Source organism: Lynx canadensis, chromosome A1 (genome assembly GCF_007474595.2).
Source record: "Lynx canadensis isolate LIC74 chromosome A1, mLynCan4.pri.v2, whole genome shotgun sequence".
In the NCBI taxonomy this organism is placed as follows: Eukaryota; Metazoa; Chordata; class Mammalia; order Carnivora; family Felidae; genus Lynx; species Lynx canadensis.
Window position 1 is genome coordinate 7,894,347 of NC_044303.2, and position 20,106 is coordinate 7,914,452.

Sequence of the window (20,106 nt, forward strand, 5' to 3'; positions counted from 1 at the left end):
AGCATGCCGCCTTTCACACAGAGTAATTACTGCCAATTGGTCCTCCCAAGTGCAGGCACAGGGCTGTGTCTATTATCTCATTTAATCTCCTAATGACCCCAGAAGTAATACTCTTCCCATCTTACAGGCAAGGAGGCTGAGGCTCAGCAGCTGGTCGAATGAACAACAGGAGGCGTCGTCACAGTAGACACGCAGGTGGTCCACACGGCAGGCCCAACGCTAAAACGCAATGTTTCACCCTCACCTCGCAAGTTCACGGGTACGACCTCTCGACCGTTGGAGGTGGGGAAGGGCAAGCACTTTCCTGCCTTCTCTACCATGTACCACATGCGGGACTTGTGGCAGCAAGTTCCCTGGCCCTTCTGTGAAATGGAGACAAGAATGACAGCGTCACTCGCAGGGCTTCACCATATGCGAAGTGCTTAGCATGGCGTCCAGCAGGGTAAGACCTTGGGGTTAACGATCGTTCTTACTAAGGAATTTGTCCAAAGTCAAAGACTTAGCCGGAATCAGAACAGGGATTTGAACCTAATTGGAATCCGAGCATGTCGTTGACATGGTGGACATGTGATGAGGGAAAGCAGGGACGGTGTTTACGGTCCCAGTAAGTCACCGATTTTTAAGCAGCACCATCGGTGAGCCACGAGGATGCCCAGGTAACCCAGAAAGCATGCCACAGACGACCAAACAACGGATCTTTTCAAGAGTAAAGGAAAACTTAAGAGTATCAGACCCGCAAGGACCATAAAGATCAAAACAGATCTTCTCTTGGTCTCCGGGCAGGGCAGGCATTTTGTTATCATTGTTAAAGAACGTTACAAAATGTCAGAAACTTAAAGCCTTTTCAGCTTAAGGGGATTTCTCCTTGAAAAAGTCCCTTGCTCGTTTTTCTTAAAAGATTACTTAAAGGAGATTTTTAAAAATCCTTAAAACCATAAAGTTTTGAGGTACTGTTTTCCACGCTTCTTCACCGTAGAAGGAAAATGACAGGGTATGGTCAGTTTTATTGCCTTTGGACTTCACTGCCATCCTGAGATTTCACGATCGTACCTCAATCGTTAACGTCTCGAAGTCTTAGGTTGTGTCCAAATGGCTCAATCGAGACTATGTTCATTCTGATTATTTTTTAGTATTTATGTAGCTGTACTCAAGGCCTGGTGATACCCAAGTGTGCAGTTGCTAGCAAAGCTTAGCAGGCCGGCATGCCCATATTTTCTGGTAGGGAGCCTAGGGAGTGTCGGGAAATGCTCTCTTTCTGAAGGAACGGCCCAAACTTTTGGCAGGTACCATCAAGTTCTCAGGCCGAATCCCTAGGAATATGCTAGGTGAACCCAAGGTCTGGGGCAGGAGCTAAGGAAAGAGAATGCAATGCTCTCGACTATCAACAGATCTACCAACATGAGTGGTTTCTATCCCAGTCACATGGAAGTGTTTTCTATGGCCAAAGACCCTTGGCGTCTAATGACAAAAATGTTTCTAGAAAGGAAATGTGAAATGTCAGGGCTTAAAGATACCAAGAAGGCCTTCTATCAAAATTTCACATAGCTGGAAAGGAGAATGGATAAGAGTTAAGTTACTCTTCTCTAAACTCTCTCCATGTGGTCCTAATCAGCTGTCCCCAGTGATGGATAGAATGGATAATCTCCTTCATGCTTGGGCCCTAGAGGGAGTACAGACCTAGGGTGTAGAGGGGTCTGTTTCCCAAGGAAAAAATTCTGCCATTCCAATCAACAGTGTCATCAGTGTATATTTTAAATCCTAGAAATATTTCCTTCCCTTTTTACACAACCTCATCAACATGCAAAAAAGAAAAAAAAAAAAAACCCAACTGGCAAAATCTGACCTTGCACTAGATTTCTGATGAAGCTGTATGCAGAGACAGGCCAGAATGTTCCCAGGAATTCCTTAAAGAAGATCATTTGTGGTAGAATTCCGGAAATGCAAATGAGCCTGAAAGTGCTATCGTTTTTGGAAGCCCACCTGGGTTTCCAGGAGGCCGAGAGCCCCAATTTTGTTCACCCCCATGTGATCATCTGTCTCCTGAACAAACACATGAGGCAACGATGTTAAAATGGCAACAAATGAAAACTGACTTTTAAAACCGGAGATGCCCTTCAACATTAACCAAGCAATAACAGACAATGTCATAGATTTTTGCCAGGAAATCCAGACCTAAAGAATTCAGCCGGCTAGTCCGGGTAAGAGTTTTGTTTGTCAGAGTCGGTCTCTGAATTTTCTTTCGTTCTACAGAATGTAAACTGTTTAAGCCTCTCTCCCCTTGGAGGAGAATTGTGACGAAGAGGAACGGGATTTTCTCTTTAAAGTTTCTCTCACGAAAACATGCCAGCGATTCCACTGAAAGGATTTTAGAAGCTCTGAGAGTCTGCCCGGCCCCGCGATGCCCTCCCCGCGCATCACGGTCCTGGCCCACACCGCGCGGTGGATCTGACCGGGCAGGCCAGAGGATGCAATCCCAACAGCCTTTGCGCGTGCCACCTTACAAATGTTGTCATCACCGCGGGGGAAAAGGTGGAAGCCACGAGGCTCCGTAAGTAAATCTGCATGCAGACCGCTACTGTTTTCACTGATGTCCCTGCGTGTAAGGGCAGCTCGGCTGGTTGGATTGGCCACACCAGGAGAGCAAACTGGGCAACAAATGCTAACTGCCCAGACATCACCCGGCTGAGCTGTGTCACCTGAGCAGCCGGCGAGGGACCCGCTGTGCGTGAGACCCGGGTAGGAACCCAATGGAGGGCAGTGTTAGAACATCCACGCTTCACGGGACACTGGCACGGGGGACTCAAGAAGGACCGCTGAAGATTCGTCTTCACTCCTTAGAAAGACCCACTCTTTGGGCACCTGGGTGGCTCAGTCAGTTAAACGTCCGACTTCTGCTCAGGTCCTGATCCCGTGGTTTGTGGGCTCGAGCCCCGTGTCAAGCTCTGTGCTGACAGCTCAGAGCCTGGAGCCTACTTCACATTCTCTCCCTCTCTCTCTCTCCCTCTCTCTCTCTGTCTCTGCCCCTCCCCAACTCATGCCATCTCTCTCTCAGAAAATAAAGGTTAAAAAACATTTTTTTTTAAAAGACCCACTTTTGAACAACAGCTGTTCTCGAAGAAAGTTAAACTTGTGCATCTTAAAATGCTCCCAAATCTATTTTGAGTCACGGTCCTAGCCCAGGGGGACTCCAAAATCGTTAAGACCCCTGAACTTTGCTCTCCGTGCCTCCCACAGAACAGGCGACGGGGCCTTGCACGGAGCAGATGTGTGACCCACGTCTGCAGATCACCTCCGTCTGCCGACGGCCCCTCCGGGGTCACACCGATTTGCGGGAGACGCGTTTCGGGAACGTGGTGACTGTCCTGTACAGGAGCACTCAGCAGCGGGGCGGTCACATCCACGGGAGGAGAGCGGTTCTCTCCACCACGGAGCTGTCCCCACGCCTCTGCGTCAGCACGGTGCCAAAAACACCGTCGTGCTTATAACTGGTGCTGTTTCCCTAAACACAAAGTATAGGGATGACCTACGCTGTCTACACTAGCTAACACTTTACTAAGTTTACTTGCTTAAACTTGGGGAAGTTTGAAATTTTTAACGGACTCTACTGAGCTCCATAATAAGACATACATTTTACATGAGACTCTTTAAACTTTTGTTTCCGTTTGATCCACATATGCGCACGCACACACACGTAAAATACGAGTGTGTACATGTGTGTATGCGTATGTGCATAACGTGGGAACAAAAGTTTTATTTAAAAGTTTCCCTATGGGGGTGCCTGGGTGGCTCAGTCGGTTAAGCGTCCGACTTCAACTCAGGTCACGATCTCGCGGTCCCCGAGTTCGAGCCCCGCGTCAGGCTCTGGGCTGATGGCTCAGAGCCTGGAGCCTGCTTCCGATTCTGTGTCTCCCTCTCTCTCTGCCCCTCCCCCATTCATGCTCTGTCTCTCTCTGTTCCCAAAATAAACATTAAAAAAAAAAGTTAAAAAAAAAAGTTTCCCTAAATAACACTGACCCTTGCGTTTTGCAATATACTTGGATATTTTCCATTCTATTCTGCTTTATTGTTACTGTTTTAATGCCGATTACAACCCATTAATTTGCTTCCACAGACCATTAGCAGGTTGGGATGTACGTTTTAAAAAGCTCTGACCACACCTGGGTGGCTCAGTCGGTGAGGCAGCCGACTTGGGCTCAGGTCATGATCTCATGGTCCGTGAGTTTGAGCCCCGTGTTGGGCTCTGTTTTGACAGCTCAGAGCCTGGAGCCTGCTTCAGATTCGGTTGTCTCCCTCACTCTCTGCCCCTCCCCTGCTCGTGCTCTGTCTCTCTCTTTCAAAAATAAACATTAAAAATTTTAATAAAAAAATTAATTAAATTAAATAAAAGATAAAAAGCCCTGATCAACTTGGTAAATAGAGTGACGTCTCCTTCCCATGTCGCGTGAGCTAGAACACAGCAGGGTAACGGAGCACCGGGCATGCGACTGGCACCCAAACAGGTGACTCTCCCCAACAGGCGACAACACAAGGCTCTCTGGGATCAAGAGAAGTTTCTCTAAGGTCTATCTGTCGCTTGGAAAAACACTCTGAAACCAGCTTAGCCGATCACTCCTCGAGAGAAAAAGAAATTGAATTTGAAATTTAAAAAATTTTAAGAACGAGACAATCCACCGAATGACAATTAGTGTTGTCTGAAGTCAGCAGCTGAAACGCCAGGGTCGTGACAACACCCGGGGATCACCCGGATCCCCATCCTGGCTTGTCATTTTATTAGCTCTGTCTCATGAAGGTCGCTGAAGCTGCTCTCTCATCCAGAAAAGGGAAGAAATAAGACCCGCATAGTTTATCTCAGAGATAATTATGTAAAAGCTCTTCAGGAAACTGAAGTACTGTACAAACGAGTACATCGGGCTGTGCCCTAGTGACTCAGTCGTTAAGACGTTGGCTCAGGTCATGATCTCACGGCTTGTGACTTCAAGCCCTGCGTCCTGCATCAGGCAGGACAGTATGCAGTGTCAGTATGCAGTGACAGTATGCAGCCTGCTTTGGATTCTCTGTCTCCCTCTCCCTCTGCCCCTTTCCTCCTTGTGCGCGCTCTCTCTCTCTCTCAAAAATAAACATTTAAAAAATAAAAACAAAAACAAGTGAGTAATTGGACCCTTCTCAGAATGTCTGTGCCATTAGTATTTTTATTTGCTGGGCGTCCCATAGCCAGGTAGAGCTCTTTCTCATTTTCCGTGAAGGCGTGATGATCATTCTCTCCCAGAGTATCCGGAAAACGCTTTTAAGTAATTTCTGTGCCCAACATGGGGTTCGAACTCACGACCCCAAGAGCAAGAGTCACATGCTCCACTGAAGGAGCCAGCCAGGTGTCCCATCTCTCCCAGAATATCAAAGTTATTAGAACCTCTACTACTTTTCATTGATGTACCCAGCGTGTCTGATCATCTTTTTTTTTTTTTTTTTTTTTTTTTTTTTTTTACCTGAAATTAAGCTGCTATGCACGTCTCATGAGTTTTACACATAGGAGAGAACCAATGGAGAAAAAAAATCTGTTACGAAAATTCTCCACTTTGCTTTCATAGTCTCGGAGAGAAAAGCAATCAGGTAAAGAGAAGCAGGATAAAAAAAAAGGTGAGTTTCTTCTACAGGGAAGAGGTAAGAGATATTCACCCAGCAGGTAACACATGCACATCCATTTTTTTCCCCCTTTTCCATTCTAATTTTTCAACAGAGGACGTTATTCTTAAATAGCCCGGAAAGGCTCAGTCGTGCAGAGAGGAGGAATCCAGGATGACTTCACAGTGTGGGGAACTCATCATGCTAAGTTCAAGGTCTTCGTAACTAAACCGGAGACGCTGACAAAATATTAAATACTTCAGAGATGCCATTAAAAACTTCTGCTCCATTTTCTTACTTTATGGCCCCAACTCACATATTACCGTAATAGTTTCAATGAAATCCTCCTTTTAGGAAAGGTTGAGCTGGAGCCAATTTCTTGTGTATACCAGCGGCAGAAAAGCCATGCAAACGCATTCCTTCCTCTCTGCAAAGGGGCGGGTGAGCACCACCTAAGTAGCCCTTACATTACTAGTCATCTAGAAATCTTAGTTTGCAAGTAGCAAAGCATGAAGGAGCGCTTTACAATTTGCTTTTCTTTGTGACCCAGAATTTTGTAGCTATAACTATGCGGGGAGTCTGGGGGGGGCGGGGGTGGGATCCATTCATTTTGCGGGAACAATTTTTTAAAATGCATTTAGTGTCTTTCAACTACTCCCACTCAGCAGCCATTTTATCAAGCCCAAGCCCAGGGTGTATCGGGAGAGGAGGATGACTGTCTTTGCATCGGTGTCATTTAGTGAGACAAAGCTCTCCCTGAGTATGGGTCTGGGAACAAGGTGCCCAGGTCCCCTCCGGAAATCCGAGGGTCTCTGACTGCTCTCCCTCACCCGCCACGACCTAACCACTCACCAAGGTCAACTGAATCCCTCCAACCCACCGACTCCTCCACCTCCCCGTGGCTGCCAAAGCGACCTGGGACCACCAGCTCTCCTGCCTCAGTGCACTCAACAACCCCCTCCCTGGTCTCCCCGCCTCTGTCTTGCCCTCTCTGGATGTCCTCCCACCACGGAGACTCGGAAGGGAAAAACCTGACTCCCTTACTCTGCCGCTAATACTCTTCTGGTCACTCCCCACGTAGCCTCAACATGAAGTGGGTCTCAGGTCCTTCGCTTGGAAAACGAAAAGGAGTGCTTCGAGGGGCGGTGGCGAGAACAAAATGGCACGACGCAAACAAACCCATTGGTTTAAACGCAAAGAAAATACAAACGTAAGGAGTTATTACGTTAAAGGAAATTGTAATTTACCAGACCATTCAGTAATTAAGGTACTTAAAGTTAATTACTCCAATAATTAAATTGATGTAACGTATTATGTCAGAGGCTTGGGGGATCTGAACAAGCTGTAATGCCAAAGTGGCAATGTTGATCTTTCTGTATACCACGGATGAGATGTGGTGTGCGAATCAGTGCCCAGTTGGGAAGGGGGAAGACTGCCGGTTACACAGCAGGGAATCAACAATGCCTACATAATGGTTTGGGTTATCATTCACGTGCTGGCTCTCCACGGACAAAGCTACACGGCCCCGGTTCTTTTCCTTGGCACCCCATCGGACCACAAACCTAAGTCTCTCTCAGAAGATGTGTCTCACACCGTTTCTCATCTTTAGAGAAAACCAAAATCAAGTGCCAATACGTCTGCAGATGCTTCTCAGGAGAGAAGTCCTCCAGACTGAATAATGTGCTCTGAAGTAAACATTCAACAATAATAAATAAGTGACAACCAGTGAACGACTAGTGAGTAATCACAGCTGTGTATCAGGAACTGGTCGGAGTTTTATTAATCCCAGAGACAATTCTGACTCATCAGAGGTAGGTTTCGTGCCCCCGAAAGAAATTAAACCCGCAACGTAGTATGTATTCCATTACCATGGAAGCATACGACTGCATTTTTTCAAAGGAATTGAAAAAACAAATGAAAATAGGAAATGCGTAAAATGTTACACGATTTGGAAAAGTTACAATTGCTTCCTAAACTATATCGCAGCTACCTTGGACTTCAATGAAGCGTGTTATGAGTGTTATGAGATCAACATCACTATCAGGAAAGACCACAAAACTGGTGTTACTATTCAGAGTACAGTTTAATAGGCGTGTAGGAGGTAAAAGTGAAAAGAGCTGAACGTTATTTTTTCGGATAAAAATAAGAGAGATGTTTTTGGGGTTGTTTTTTACCCATCTGAGTATCTGATTTGCAAGTCAGATTCTGATAAACCCACAGGAGAAAAAGTTTCTTAGGAGAATTTTAGTACAAATGAATCTTCTCCCATTCCTCTGGAGAGATGGGAATAAAAGCGTTTTCTTTTCCTCCACGAGTGCCAGAAAGAACATAACATACTATGCGGAACTAGAAAAAGAGAACGGGTGGCTGGGTCCATGACTTTTCTGCACCACTATCAAAGGTTGTGTCTGCTTTTTCCGTGGGCTGCAAAGGTACCTCTCTGGAAGTCTCCGTCCCTACTCTGCGCCGCTCCCCACTCCAGCGTTTTCTGCCTGTCACCCTCACGTCCCTCCTGTGGGAAGTGGGCTGACTTCCCCAAGCCAAGATCCCAGGCCTACTCCCCCCTCTTACTTTGAAGTACACTTGCTCCATTCCTGTGATGGCAAACTGCTAGTAAGTTGTTATCTACCCCCTTGGAAAAGTGCAACATGTAAAAACAGGAGCAGAGAAGCAGCTGAGTCTCAATCAGGCTGATCAAAGCTAGAAAGATGTTACTGACTGTATCACACAACTGTTCTACTGTCTCCTAAAACTAGTTCTGAATCTGGGCGATCACATGTTATGCTCGGTAAAACACGGTCTAGTTGTCTCATTTCAAAACGTAAAAAAAAAAAAAAAAGAATCCTGCCCAAACTCGCTCCAATGCAAGGACTCACCAGAAGGCAGACCCACCATGTATATTTAGACTATCGACAGCAATGGTTGCTTGTTCGGTTTTTTTAACTTGATTTTGTGCCAGATGCCAACTAATTTTGCTTTGTGTTCTCTAGAGCCTTGGGGGTTTGTTGTTGTTGTTGCTTTAAATCCCACTCAACAAGTTTTGGAAATTGGCTGGAACTGAGCAAGGAAGAACAAAATGATGGGCCATTTTCCTTATTCTTTCTTGGGGACCCGTTTCTACCGTCAACGTATATTTCTTTAAGGATTTTGCATTTCTCGCCTTGGAGTATCACTTGGTTTGTTCGTTCTCCAAGGAGTGAAAAACAGTGCCATAAAAATTATAACTGGAAAACAATTCATTTTTACCTTTTGCCCATTCTACTACGGAATGATACACGCCAGCTCCTACTGTCATTACAACACTTGCTCGATGAACACGAAATAATTCAACATCATCAACTGGAACCAATTTTGTAACATTCAAGGGACATTAGCAACATTACCTTTGTAATTTGGTAGAAAGAACAGTATTTTACAATTCTGACATGTAAGAGAATACAGTTGTGTTAAAGGACAAAAAAAATCTTATTCTATTTTGCTCTTAATTGAACTAAAATCTTGTCGCTCATTTATTGATCCAACTGTGCAATGGGCCACCCATTTACTCTCGGTGCTATGGATACGGCGGTGAACGAACTAGACAAGAGTCCCTCCTTGCAGGGAGCACATCATTGACTACCGGGCCTTGAGGACCGTGATTGAAGCGGACACTCAAGAAATGCACTGAAAATGCATTCCACCAGTTTCTGGGGGCAGAATCTCTTTCCTGGTTCATGTCCTTCACCACTAGGAATGCCCACTTTCCAAGGGACCAGGGTGAATTTATATCTCACGGGAAACAGAATGTAGAAAACGGAGATCTTACCATTAATAAATATATAGATTGTAGATTCTGTTTTCTTCTTCTTTGAAGTGGGTGTAGATAGATATTTGCAGCTATAGAAGCCAGTGTGGTTTGCTTGAGCCATGTTCAAGGTCAAAGTACTGCAGAACTGTTTATCATTCCTTCCACAGGCAGATTTAGTTATGCTCAGCCTTTTGCTTTCCTTTCTCACCGTTTCAGGCAAAGACCATGAATGGGCTGCTTCCCCTCTGCAATCACAGATAAGGAAACACAACACAGTGAGGGCTGGGGCCAGGTCCCAAGCATCCATCTCGTTAGGAAGCGCTGTTGTGAGGGCCTTGAAAGGTGGTCATCTTCTGGACAGAGACACAACTTGGCGTTTAGAAAGCTTTTAAACAACTCGGAAGCAAAATGCAAAAAAAAAAAAAAAAAAAAAAAAAAGGCTAGGGGCATCCCTTCCGTGTTTCTCCTTGACCGAGTGAATCTCTCCTTGTACTTTGCAGATCACAAGAGACCACTGAAGTCCCCACCTTTGTTCTCTGAGAGGCCACGTTTCTACTCCGCCAGGGAATGATTTTTGCCTTAGGAAAGGCAACCAGGGTATCCCCGAACCAACACAGTCACTTACCTACATTTGAGATACAGTGTCTGGCCTGCTTGCATGATGTGCTGGGAGCCTTTTAAACTCAGTTCAGGACCTTTTAATTTCGAACCTGAACTAGATCCTGGAAAACAAATTTTGGAAATGTATTATTCGCAAATTGCCTTCTCATTTTCCGTAAGTCCTATCTTTCCACGAAGATCACTTCGAACCTTTAACTTGCTTGCCCGTGCAAAAGGGTACATGTCATATTAAATTCTTTCAACTCACAATTTTTTTTCCCAGTCCTAGCCTCATTCACAAATATTATATGCCCTATTATACCAGATGATTTAAGTAAGATCCCAAAACCATTAAATTTAGAACATTAATAGATTCACGCACATTTCTAAATGCAGCCACATTAAGAATACAAAGTAGCACCAAAAACTCTCAGGATTAAATGTCAGTGTCCTTCAAAACTGAACTTCCACCCTGGTGGATAATCTGGTCGTATAGGCCTGGCTGATCTTTTTTTCTCAAATACAAAGTATACACACTTCCTGGGTTATAGACATAGTTCAGTGATTAGTAAGGTCATGATATTTTGGGTGAGTCATTTCTCTTTCTGAACGAGTTTCCTCATTTGGAAAACCAATTATAGACCAAAATCGGTTTTAGAAGCCCTTGGTTTGTCTTACATAATCTCCAAGTTCCCTCTATAATGGAACAGAAAAAAGGAACTATTCACCTCTACGTGACATTCGACAAGCACACTTCATGGGGAATGTTGCGAGACAATGAAATAAGCCACACAAAAGTGCCTGGACATCTACACATCTCCATACAACACGATAATAGCATCCACCTGAGGGACTCTGTGTGCCACTAGCCAAGCCACCTCTCTCTCCAGACCTCAGTTCTCTTATCTGCAAACCGAGAGACTGGGCTAGATGACCTTGGGTATCTGACTCCATTTCTGACATCTCCAGTCCCATGCTCCTTGGAACCATTGGTGTTTTTGGAGGGTGATCCTCTCCTGAAGCGGCGTTGGGCACTGACTCATCACAATAAATATCAAGAAGGATCTCTCCTGCCTCCTGCTCCCCCCCCTCCCTCCCAGTGGAGGCAGCTGCAGATGCCTGGTAAAAGCAGGACATCAGGGCCCAGGATTAGCAGGGATAAGGGTTAGGGGGGTGGAGAATGGATATTCTTGGAGGAAAATTGGAGCCAATCTTAAAAATATTTTTTCACTTAAGAAATAGGCTCACGCGGTGGAGTTCAAGATAGATGGCTGAGCTGAACAATCTTCTAGGTTTTCATGTCAGATCACAGATCAGGGAGATGAGATACACACGTCAAACTCCACGGTTAAGGCTAGCAGTACTCTCTAGCGTTACTCGTGGGTCCTATTATCGCAAAGAAAACTAGACTTGGTTAAAAGGCCTGCATTTGAAGCTTAAGTTCTCCATTTACTAAGTGCATGGTCTTGGCATTCTGTACTGTTGCTCCTTAGTATCCTCGTGTGTAAAACCGGAAAACCCATGACCTACCTTGCAGGCATGGCGTGTGGTTTCAGTGCTGTGTCATCTAAGTGGTGGGTGCTGCCTGACATGGGGCAGATACCCAATCGCTGCCATCTCGCAGACTTGCTCTCCCCGACTTGTGTCACCGAGTATTATGTTGAGATGTAATTGCCAAGACATTACGTGAACTTAATCTGCATTTCCGGTGTTTGCTGGTGATATATATTAATGTTGTAAAAGCAACTTTTATACACCATAGGTCCTGGTATCAGATTGCTACTAGGAAAAAAGGGCTCCATATGAACTAATTTAAGTTAAAATCAATGGATTTTATTTTATTTTATGGATGCAATCGGTCTATCCAATAACCCCACAGAACACGTCAACCCATTCAGGTACCTAGGGAAGCACTTTGTACTTTATTTATTTATCTTTACGAGTTTCCTGAGGCAACATGTAGCTCAAAACCAGTGATCCGTGGGAACACTAAGGTTTTCTCAAGCCACAGTCAGCAACTGATAACACCTATCCTGAAAAACGTCCGGGCCAGGATACTTGCTGCCCTACTTTATGGCACGGAATTCTGGAGATTTAATTAAGCAGTTGTTCATGTGCTGGAAAAAATCCAGCGAAGACTCCTGCAGAAAATTCTGCCAGTACGTGGAAATATCTCTACAGCTGACGTGGAGATGATGAGCTTTCTCACCCAGGAGAGGCCAGGGGAAAGCCTCCCTTTTCGTGACATGAGGTGAACCCCACTGCCTACCACTTTGGTTTCCAAATCATATGAGTCTTTATCAGCGCCCCCCAAAAAACAGCACTCCTGACATTCATCAGAAGGAAGCTTGGACCTCAAAGACCCACCCAAATCACAGCTGAGGGAAGTGCTATACAGAGAAGAGGCCCTTAAAGAACATGCCATCCAGGGGCACCTGGAGGCTCAGTCAGTTGGGTGTCCAACTCTAGATTTTAGCTCAGGTCATGATCCCAGGGTCGTTGGATCGGGACCTGTGTCGGGCTCTGCACTGAGCATGGAGCCTGCTTGGGATTCTCTCTCTCCCCCCCACCTCTGCCCCTCTCCCCAACTCCCTCTTGCTCTAAAATGAAAAACAAAATTAAAAAAAAAAAAACCCGAATACGCCATCCACACACTCTCCTCGGCACTTCCCATCCCATCGTCCCACTGAAAGAAAGCAACACAACTGAGCAGTTAAATAAGACACAGAAAACGATAGGGTTCTTGGAAAGTTTAGGGGGGAAAATGCTAAGAAAAATAATTTGCTATATAATTAGTCTCCCCCCGACATCAATGAATTTTGCACTCGGAATGAGGAAGCTAGATAGAAGTAGTTGATTAAAACAAAGGAAAGGGGGGCGCCTGGGTGGCGCAGTCGGTTAAGCGTCCGACTTCAGCCAGGTCACGATCTCGCGGTCCGGGAGTTCGAGCCCCGCGTCAGGCTCTGGGCTGATGGCTCGGAGCCTGGAGCCTGTTTCCAATTCTGTGTCTCCCTCTCTCTCTGCCCCTCCCCCGTTCATGCTCTGTCTCTCTCTGTCCCAAAAATAAATAAACGTTGAAAAAAAAAAAAATTTAAAAAAAAAAACAAAGGAAAGGAGGAGTAGGAGGAAAAGATCTCCAAGGAACTGGACACTCTGAGTATCCCATCATTCTTCAGTTAATAGGAAACCAGAATCTCATAAAGATTAACGGACGTGCCAAGACTATAGTTTAACAGGAAAACTAACAGGGAAAAGGAAAGTGAAATATTTATTCCTCAAATGCTTGGAAAACACATTAGGCCTGAAAACATTTTTTAAAGCAATTTAACGCCCATACGCCTACTTGAGTAGTGAAGATCTAACATTCTTTGAGTCTCTACTGTAGGTCAGCCCTTTCTCCATTTCACTAGTGATGTATATCAAGATATATAAATATGGGGGCGCTTAGTGGGGGGCTCTGTCGGTTAAGCGTCTGACTCTTGATTTTGGCTCTGGTCAAGATCTCACGGTTCATGAATTTGAGCCCCACGTCGAGCTCCGCACTGAGCGCGGAGCCTGCTCGGGGCACTCTCTCCTTCCGCCTCTCTCTCCAAATAAGTAAATAAACGTAAAAAAAAATAATAAAGATATAAATATGTACCTATCCCATATCCATTGTCACAGCAAGTGAAAATCAGCTGGCTCTTCTCAGTGATGGCTCAGAATCACACTGCCCAGTTGGAAACAGATCCCCAGGATACTTTATTTCCAAAAAGGGAGTGCTAGAATTTAACAAGGATTCTCCCCGTGTGAAGCTCACACGGGGACCCGAACTTCCCACCGTTGGCCACGGTGGCCCAGAAACCTGGTTTAAACAAATTATGGTCCCCTCAGTGAATTAGGTGGTCTGTGAACTACTGTTTCTGTCCAACTCAACTACAATAGACAGCAGTCTCACCTTATCTGCAAGGGACCAAGACCCCCAGTGGATGCCCGAAACCACAACAGCACCAAACCCTACATATACTATGTTTTTTCCCACGCATACACACCCGTGATTCAGCTCAGTTCTTAAGGTTGGCACAGTAAGAGATGAACAAGAATAATAAAACAGGCCAATTATTAGAATACACTGCAATAAACGTCACGCGGGTGTGGTCTTTCTCGCAAGATATCTCACTGTACTTGCACCCACCGTTCTCCTTCTGATGATGTGAGATGACACAATGGCCACGTGATGAGGTAAAGTGAGGTCAGTGACGCAGGCACGGTGACAGAGCGTGAGGCTATTAATGACTTTCTGCCCGTACGTCAGAAAGATGATGAGTGCTTCTAGGCCACAGATGACTGAAACCGTGGAAAGCAAAACCAGACATATGGGGGGACTACTGTAATCATGAGAGGCAAAGAGATCCAGTTCTGTCAGGAAAATCATCATTTAAATAACAAAACAAAAAACAATGCAGACCATGGAAATGGGTTTATCACATGCTCCTTTATTAGAATAAGCTATCAAGCGTTGTGCCGTAATAGTGTTAAAAAACTACCATGGGGGGTACCTGGCAGGTTCAGCGAGAAGAGCATGTGACTCTGGATCTCGGGGCCATGAGTTTAAGCCCCACACTGGGTGTATGGTTTACTTAAATAAAAAAACTTAAAACCAGTAGGTGTATACGGACTTAGGTGAATAGGGACACTTTATATTATTCTTGTCTGAATATTTTCTTCATTGCTTGTTCTCTTTTGTCTGGCAGGTAGAAAGAAGAGTACTGCATGACTCTCTGACAAAAACCCCTTCCCTTCCCACACGCCAAACCTCTGGTTGAAAGCCCACACACAGACTACTCTAAAACGCGCTCTCCATTCCCCACCTTCACGTCTTAGGCAAAATGGAGCACCTTCTTGGACTTCAGTGGGAAGAGTGAGTACAATTCCAAGTAAAGTACGGCTTTATTTTGCAATCAAAGCCAAGGCCCCAACGATTGAGGTTCTTTCTTCAAAGCTAACCCTGCTGGATACTAACACACCAAACTTCCACCACGGGTCACGATGAACCAGATAGCCTGGCCCATCACTTTTAAGACTGAGAGAGACTCTCACATAAAGTCTGACTAAAAGTAGCCTGGAAAAACTGCTGTTTTTATTGTTCTGAGTAAAAATAGTGTTCTTGTTGGCTGAATGCAGTTTCAAGATAAACCTCTCAGCTCCTCTTTCTTCCAGACGCCCCCCTGCCCTTTCCTTTGCTTCTACGATACTGAAATCAAAGGGTCATTCTCTGGAAGAAAGGGGCCTTACTCAGATAGAAATCATGAAACATCCAGATTTTTCCAGTTTTTGTTTAGCATCATTGGTCTCTCCAGCTTAGCTACTAACTAGCTCTGTGGTAGCCACGGGCATACCACGGAAGCCTCAGGTGCCTCATCTGCCAACAGAGGGGGGTGGCCTGAGAATTTCAGAATTCCTTCCAGCCTAAAAGTTCTATGATCTGGAGATTACAGTCACTGATACCCATGTACAAGTCAGAAATCACGTCAAAAATACTCATGAGGAATGAAGTACTTATACACACTACAACCTAGATGGCCCTTGAAAATACCATGCAGGTGCACAAAAAAGGAAAAGGCCGTTTTAGAACATAGGGAGAAGCCGGCCATCTACAAGCCACAGAGAAAGGCCTCAGGAGAAACCAAACCTGTCGATGCCTCAGATTTGGACTTCCAGCTTCCAGACTGTGAGAAAAGAAATGTCTCTCATTTGAGAACCCAAAGCAAAAAGACCACTGCTAAGTGAAAGCAGCCTGTCACAAATGGCCACACACCGTATGCTTCCAATTGTCTGAAATGTCTAGCGTAGGCAAATCCACAGAAAATACATTAGTGGTGGCTAGGGGCAGGGGAAGAAGAAAATGGAGAGTACGGGGCTTCTTCCTGGGGTGGTGAAAATGTTCTAAAATTAGATAGCGGTGGTGTGGTAGGGTCCTCTCCCTAAGGATCGAAAATAAACAAAAACAAAAACAACCTCAAGGCAACCTGACTCCACGCGTACGTGATAACATCCCTCATGACCTCGTACCACGAGACCACTTTTTATCAGACTGCATGTTTCTGTGTTACCAAACATGGGAGACAGAGAAAGAGAAAACGTATTAAAAAAACTACGCCGTGTGGCATTCAGCTCTTCGGGTCTTCGGCTACGAACCCAACGGAGCAGTCCTGGCACAGATCAAGTTGCTTCCTGGAGAGGAGAGTCTCGGTGTCCCGACCCTCTGCGCCGGAATCCTGCTACAGCGATGGTTGCTCAATGCTGAATACGTTAAAAAAAAACACCGAATTATAGGATCTCACAGTTCGTGGGATCAAGCCCCATGTAGGGCTGACAGCATGGGGCCTGCTTGGGGTTCTCGCTTTCCCTCTCTCTCTGCCTCTCCCACATTCTCCCTCTTTCTCTAAATCAATCAATCAATCAATAAGCAAGCATTTTTTAAAACCACACCAAATTATACGATTTAAAATGGTGAGTTTCATGGTACGTGAATTTTATCTCAAAACTTTTTTTTTTTTTTTTTTTTAAATAAAGAACTTATGGGGAGCCTGAGTGGCTCAATCGGTTAAGCGTCCAACTCTTGATCTCAGCTCAGGTGTTAATCTCAGGATTCTGAGCTCAACCCCCATTTATGGGCTCCGGGCTGGGCTTGAAGCCTAAAGCAAAATAACATGATAAGATTAAATTAAATTAATAAAGTAAAAAAATAAATAAAATAAAATAAAATAAAATAAAATAAAATAAAATAAAATAAAATCTTATGACTAAAGTAATCAGGTAAGTTGAAGACACGGAATATGGAGCTATTTTGAACTTCATTGCTACATACTTCTCTATCACTATTAGATTTTATACTATTTTTCCAGCTTAAAGCTGCAGAAGGCTGATTTTTTTCCTTCATGCTCAGTAACATCACTCTTTATGTGTTAGAAGTTTTACAAACATATTGCAAAAAAAAAAACTCACTGTTCCCCCGAATGACAACCTTTTTAATTTGATTCGATGTTAAGTCACTTCTAATGGTGGATTTTGAATTGTAACCATTGAAATTGGAATTGTAACAAACTGAGTCACATTGAAAACTGTTGTTAGAGCTCTCTGTAGAAACCTAGCGGTGTTTCCTTTCATATTAAAATTGAATTCTAATTTACTTTTTTAATGCAAAGCTTTGTATATCAGATTTATTTCAAATGAGATGCATCTGTCTTTGATTTTGCATGTTTTCAACAGTACATAATCCTACATGATAAATGACCTCTTTATCTAAGTATAAATCCCCAAGTATCATGTTTCCAAAATTTGATTTTAAGACCATGAGCCTTTAGCAAGGTTGTATGAGGTTAATTAAGCATAATTCATAATAAAGGAAGATAGTCTTTCCCCAAGATGCACTTTATTAAAAGCGTAAGTCTCATAGACTAAGTTTTATAGAATCTTTCTGGTTGGAGGCAAGGGTGGGAGAAAGGTTACGAATGCAACTGCAGATGAACCAAATTTCTAGAAACTACCAAAGTTTTTGATTGGGATCTAATTCCTGCGGGGCTCTAGTGCTTAATAAAAAAGAAAAAAGAAAAAAGAAGCTGAACCTTAGTCTCAACCTCCGTGTTGTGCCTTTATTAAAGTATTGAACAGGTAACATAAAGGGTACATTATAAGCGAGTGCACCATGAGAACGACAGTCTTAAGTGAAGACCCCACCACCCGCAAAGCTGGCAGCACGAGGGCATTATAAATGTATTTATACATATAATGCATATTTCCAGCATGATGGGAGAAAGACCCAAGGGTTCATATTCCATCTATCAACGGACCACATGGAAGACAGGAAAGCCATGGGGATCTGCACAACAGCGGCATAGCTTGAGTCCACGGTTAGCCAAACGTTAATTTTCAAAATGTTAGTTTTCCCCCCCAAACAACTGGCGTTAGGTCAAGGAAACTCCGAAAGAAAAAAAGGATGTTAACCTAAATACATGCACACATACACACCTCCTGACTCGGATGCATACACCTCTCTCTGTGAAAAGGTCAACGTTGTTTTAGGTATGGGGGGGGAAGCGGGTGTAGCTGTGTAAAAGGTCCGAGGGGGGGGGTGAATGTTTGCATTGTTTCCTTCATTGTTTTAGACACAGGGAGAGCTCTTTTTGGCTGGGATTTAGAAGCCGACATGTATTTGGCAATGGCACGGAGCTCCTGCTGACTTACTGCTGACTAATCCCTTATGTTGATAAGATTATTTGCAACTTTTGGAGGGACAAATACAGGATATTTTACATTAGAGTAATCGTGTGATGGATCTCGGGGTCTACAAAGGTCTGAATGTTGAAGTAGCTGCTGTCCAGCAACCATACGTTTAATTTGTAGAAAGCTGCTAATCCCAGGGGTTGGCTATCGTCCTTTATGTCTTACGTGATGTTAAGCTCTCGATTTTACCACACAGATCCACAAAAAAGAATTCACTGGCTTCTGGCTTTAGAGATTTTACTATTCGAAGTAACCCCCAAATCTTTAGACTTTAAATGTCGAGTGTCTGATCCCCATGCTTTAGCAGAAAGTTTTAAATCGTCGTTTACATGGCATTTGTGCCTTGAATTCAATGGGAAAAAAATAAGGGAAGAGATTATGAAATTATTTAAATGTTAATTTCAGCAGTTAGTGTTGGCACATACCCCATAGATACGTCCGCTTGAATAATTGTGCCACGGTGTGTTTTAAAGCTGCCTTACCATTTGTGTTTTAACTGTCCGTCAACAAAATTCATAAACAGTTTTTGCAGCGCAAGGCACAGAGGACATGCTATTAGCCTCTGATGTGGCCGATGTCTAAAATAATCAGAACTTGAACAGTCTTCACTCTACCCACGCGTGAGTCACTGGCCGCCTTCATTTTCCTTTTACAAAAGTTATTTAAAAGAAAGAATTCTGCATGGTTTAAGATGTTTACCAAGAGAGACGTACTCTCGTAACACCGACATTCCTACTATCAATGTTTACGAGGGGGCACGTCTTCAGCGTTCCTCTCCGAGCTTTTTACTTAACGCTGGCTTCTCGGAGGGTCATGGTTTAACAGGGAGCCTTCATTTATCATTAGGCCTGTCACTGCACTACCATCAGGAGCCTACCCTCCCAGTGACCTGTACCCGTGCACAGCTCCTTTTCATGTGACATCAGAGTTAATTAAGGTTTGGTCAGTGAGAAATCTCCTGCCGACCAAGAAGTTACCTTTTCCCAAAAAAGGCTCTACTCCCACACCGCTGCTCTTTTATTGAAGGAGGTCAAAAACCACCTCCACAGAGCTGTCTAACAACATGTCATTTCAATTTACCATACGATGTCACGGAAGTGATCTGAGCTGCTCGGAGCAAGGGTTAAGATCTGGTTGACAAGGCACGAGACGTAGCTCGTAAAGTATTTAGTAGAGAAGTCTGGGAGACCTGCATCTGGTTATGCAAAGGGAGAGGAACAAACAATCTTCACACTCTAAAAATGCACAGAGGAAGGTTTTGTCTGTTAGGTAGTGCTTCTCTACCAATAGCAGGAAACCCAGTACATTTGGGGCGTAACCCCGTTGGCCTCTGTTCTTGCCCAGTTGTTACCGTTCGGAGGACTGTGGGGAAACGGGGCCCAGAGCCACCTCGTATAGGATGGATCACAGTCACCGACAGTGTTCTGCTGTCGCTCACGTCGAATCGCAAGTTAATTCAGGTCAGAATGTATTAGTTTTCAGGTTATGAGTGCCTGAGATTCAGAATGTATTAAATTTCAGCGTATGCACACCTGAAAAGTCAAAGTGCCGTTTCAATAAAAACGCATGCAGTATGTGTAAGATTAAGTATACAGCACTTGGTTTAATGGAAGCAACGGTTTTGTTCATCTTTCAGAACTTGCTACGTCCTCTTCAGAATCACAGTGCTCTGAAACAACACAATGCGGTGACAGAATGCTTACGGCCAAGAGAACATTTGGATAGAGCTGCGTTATTAGAAATGGTGGCAGTATTAACAGAATGCACGGAATGCCTTACCATCAGCCTTCTAATCTCTAATCTCTTGTCTAGAGCACAAGTTTCAGTTCTGCCAA

General features: G+C 44.3%; 1 protein-coding gene across 2 annotated transcripts in view; it reads right to left on the reverse strand.

Moving 5' to 3' along the window:
- FLT1 (fms related receptor tyrosine kinase 1) overlaps positions 1 to 20,106 on the reverse strand; it is a 175,721-nt gene that overhangs the window by 138,486 nt on the left and 17,129 nt on the right. For both annotated transcript variants that reach the window (XM_030308446.1, XM_030308437.1), the window contains exons 2-3: positions 10,032 to 10,128; positions 9,425 to 9,651 (exon numbers count right to left, since the gene is read on the reverse strand). In XM_030308446.1, the coding sequence (XP_030164306.1) occupies positions 9,425 to 9,651; positions 10,032 to 10,128 (324 nt within the window). The remainder of the gene's footprint in view (positions 1 to 9,424; positions 9,652 to 10,031; positions 10,129 to 20,106) is intronic.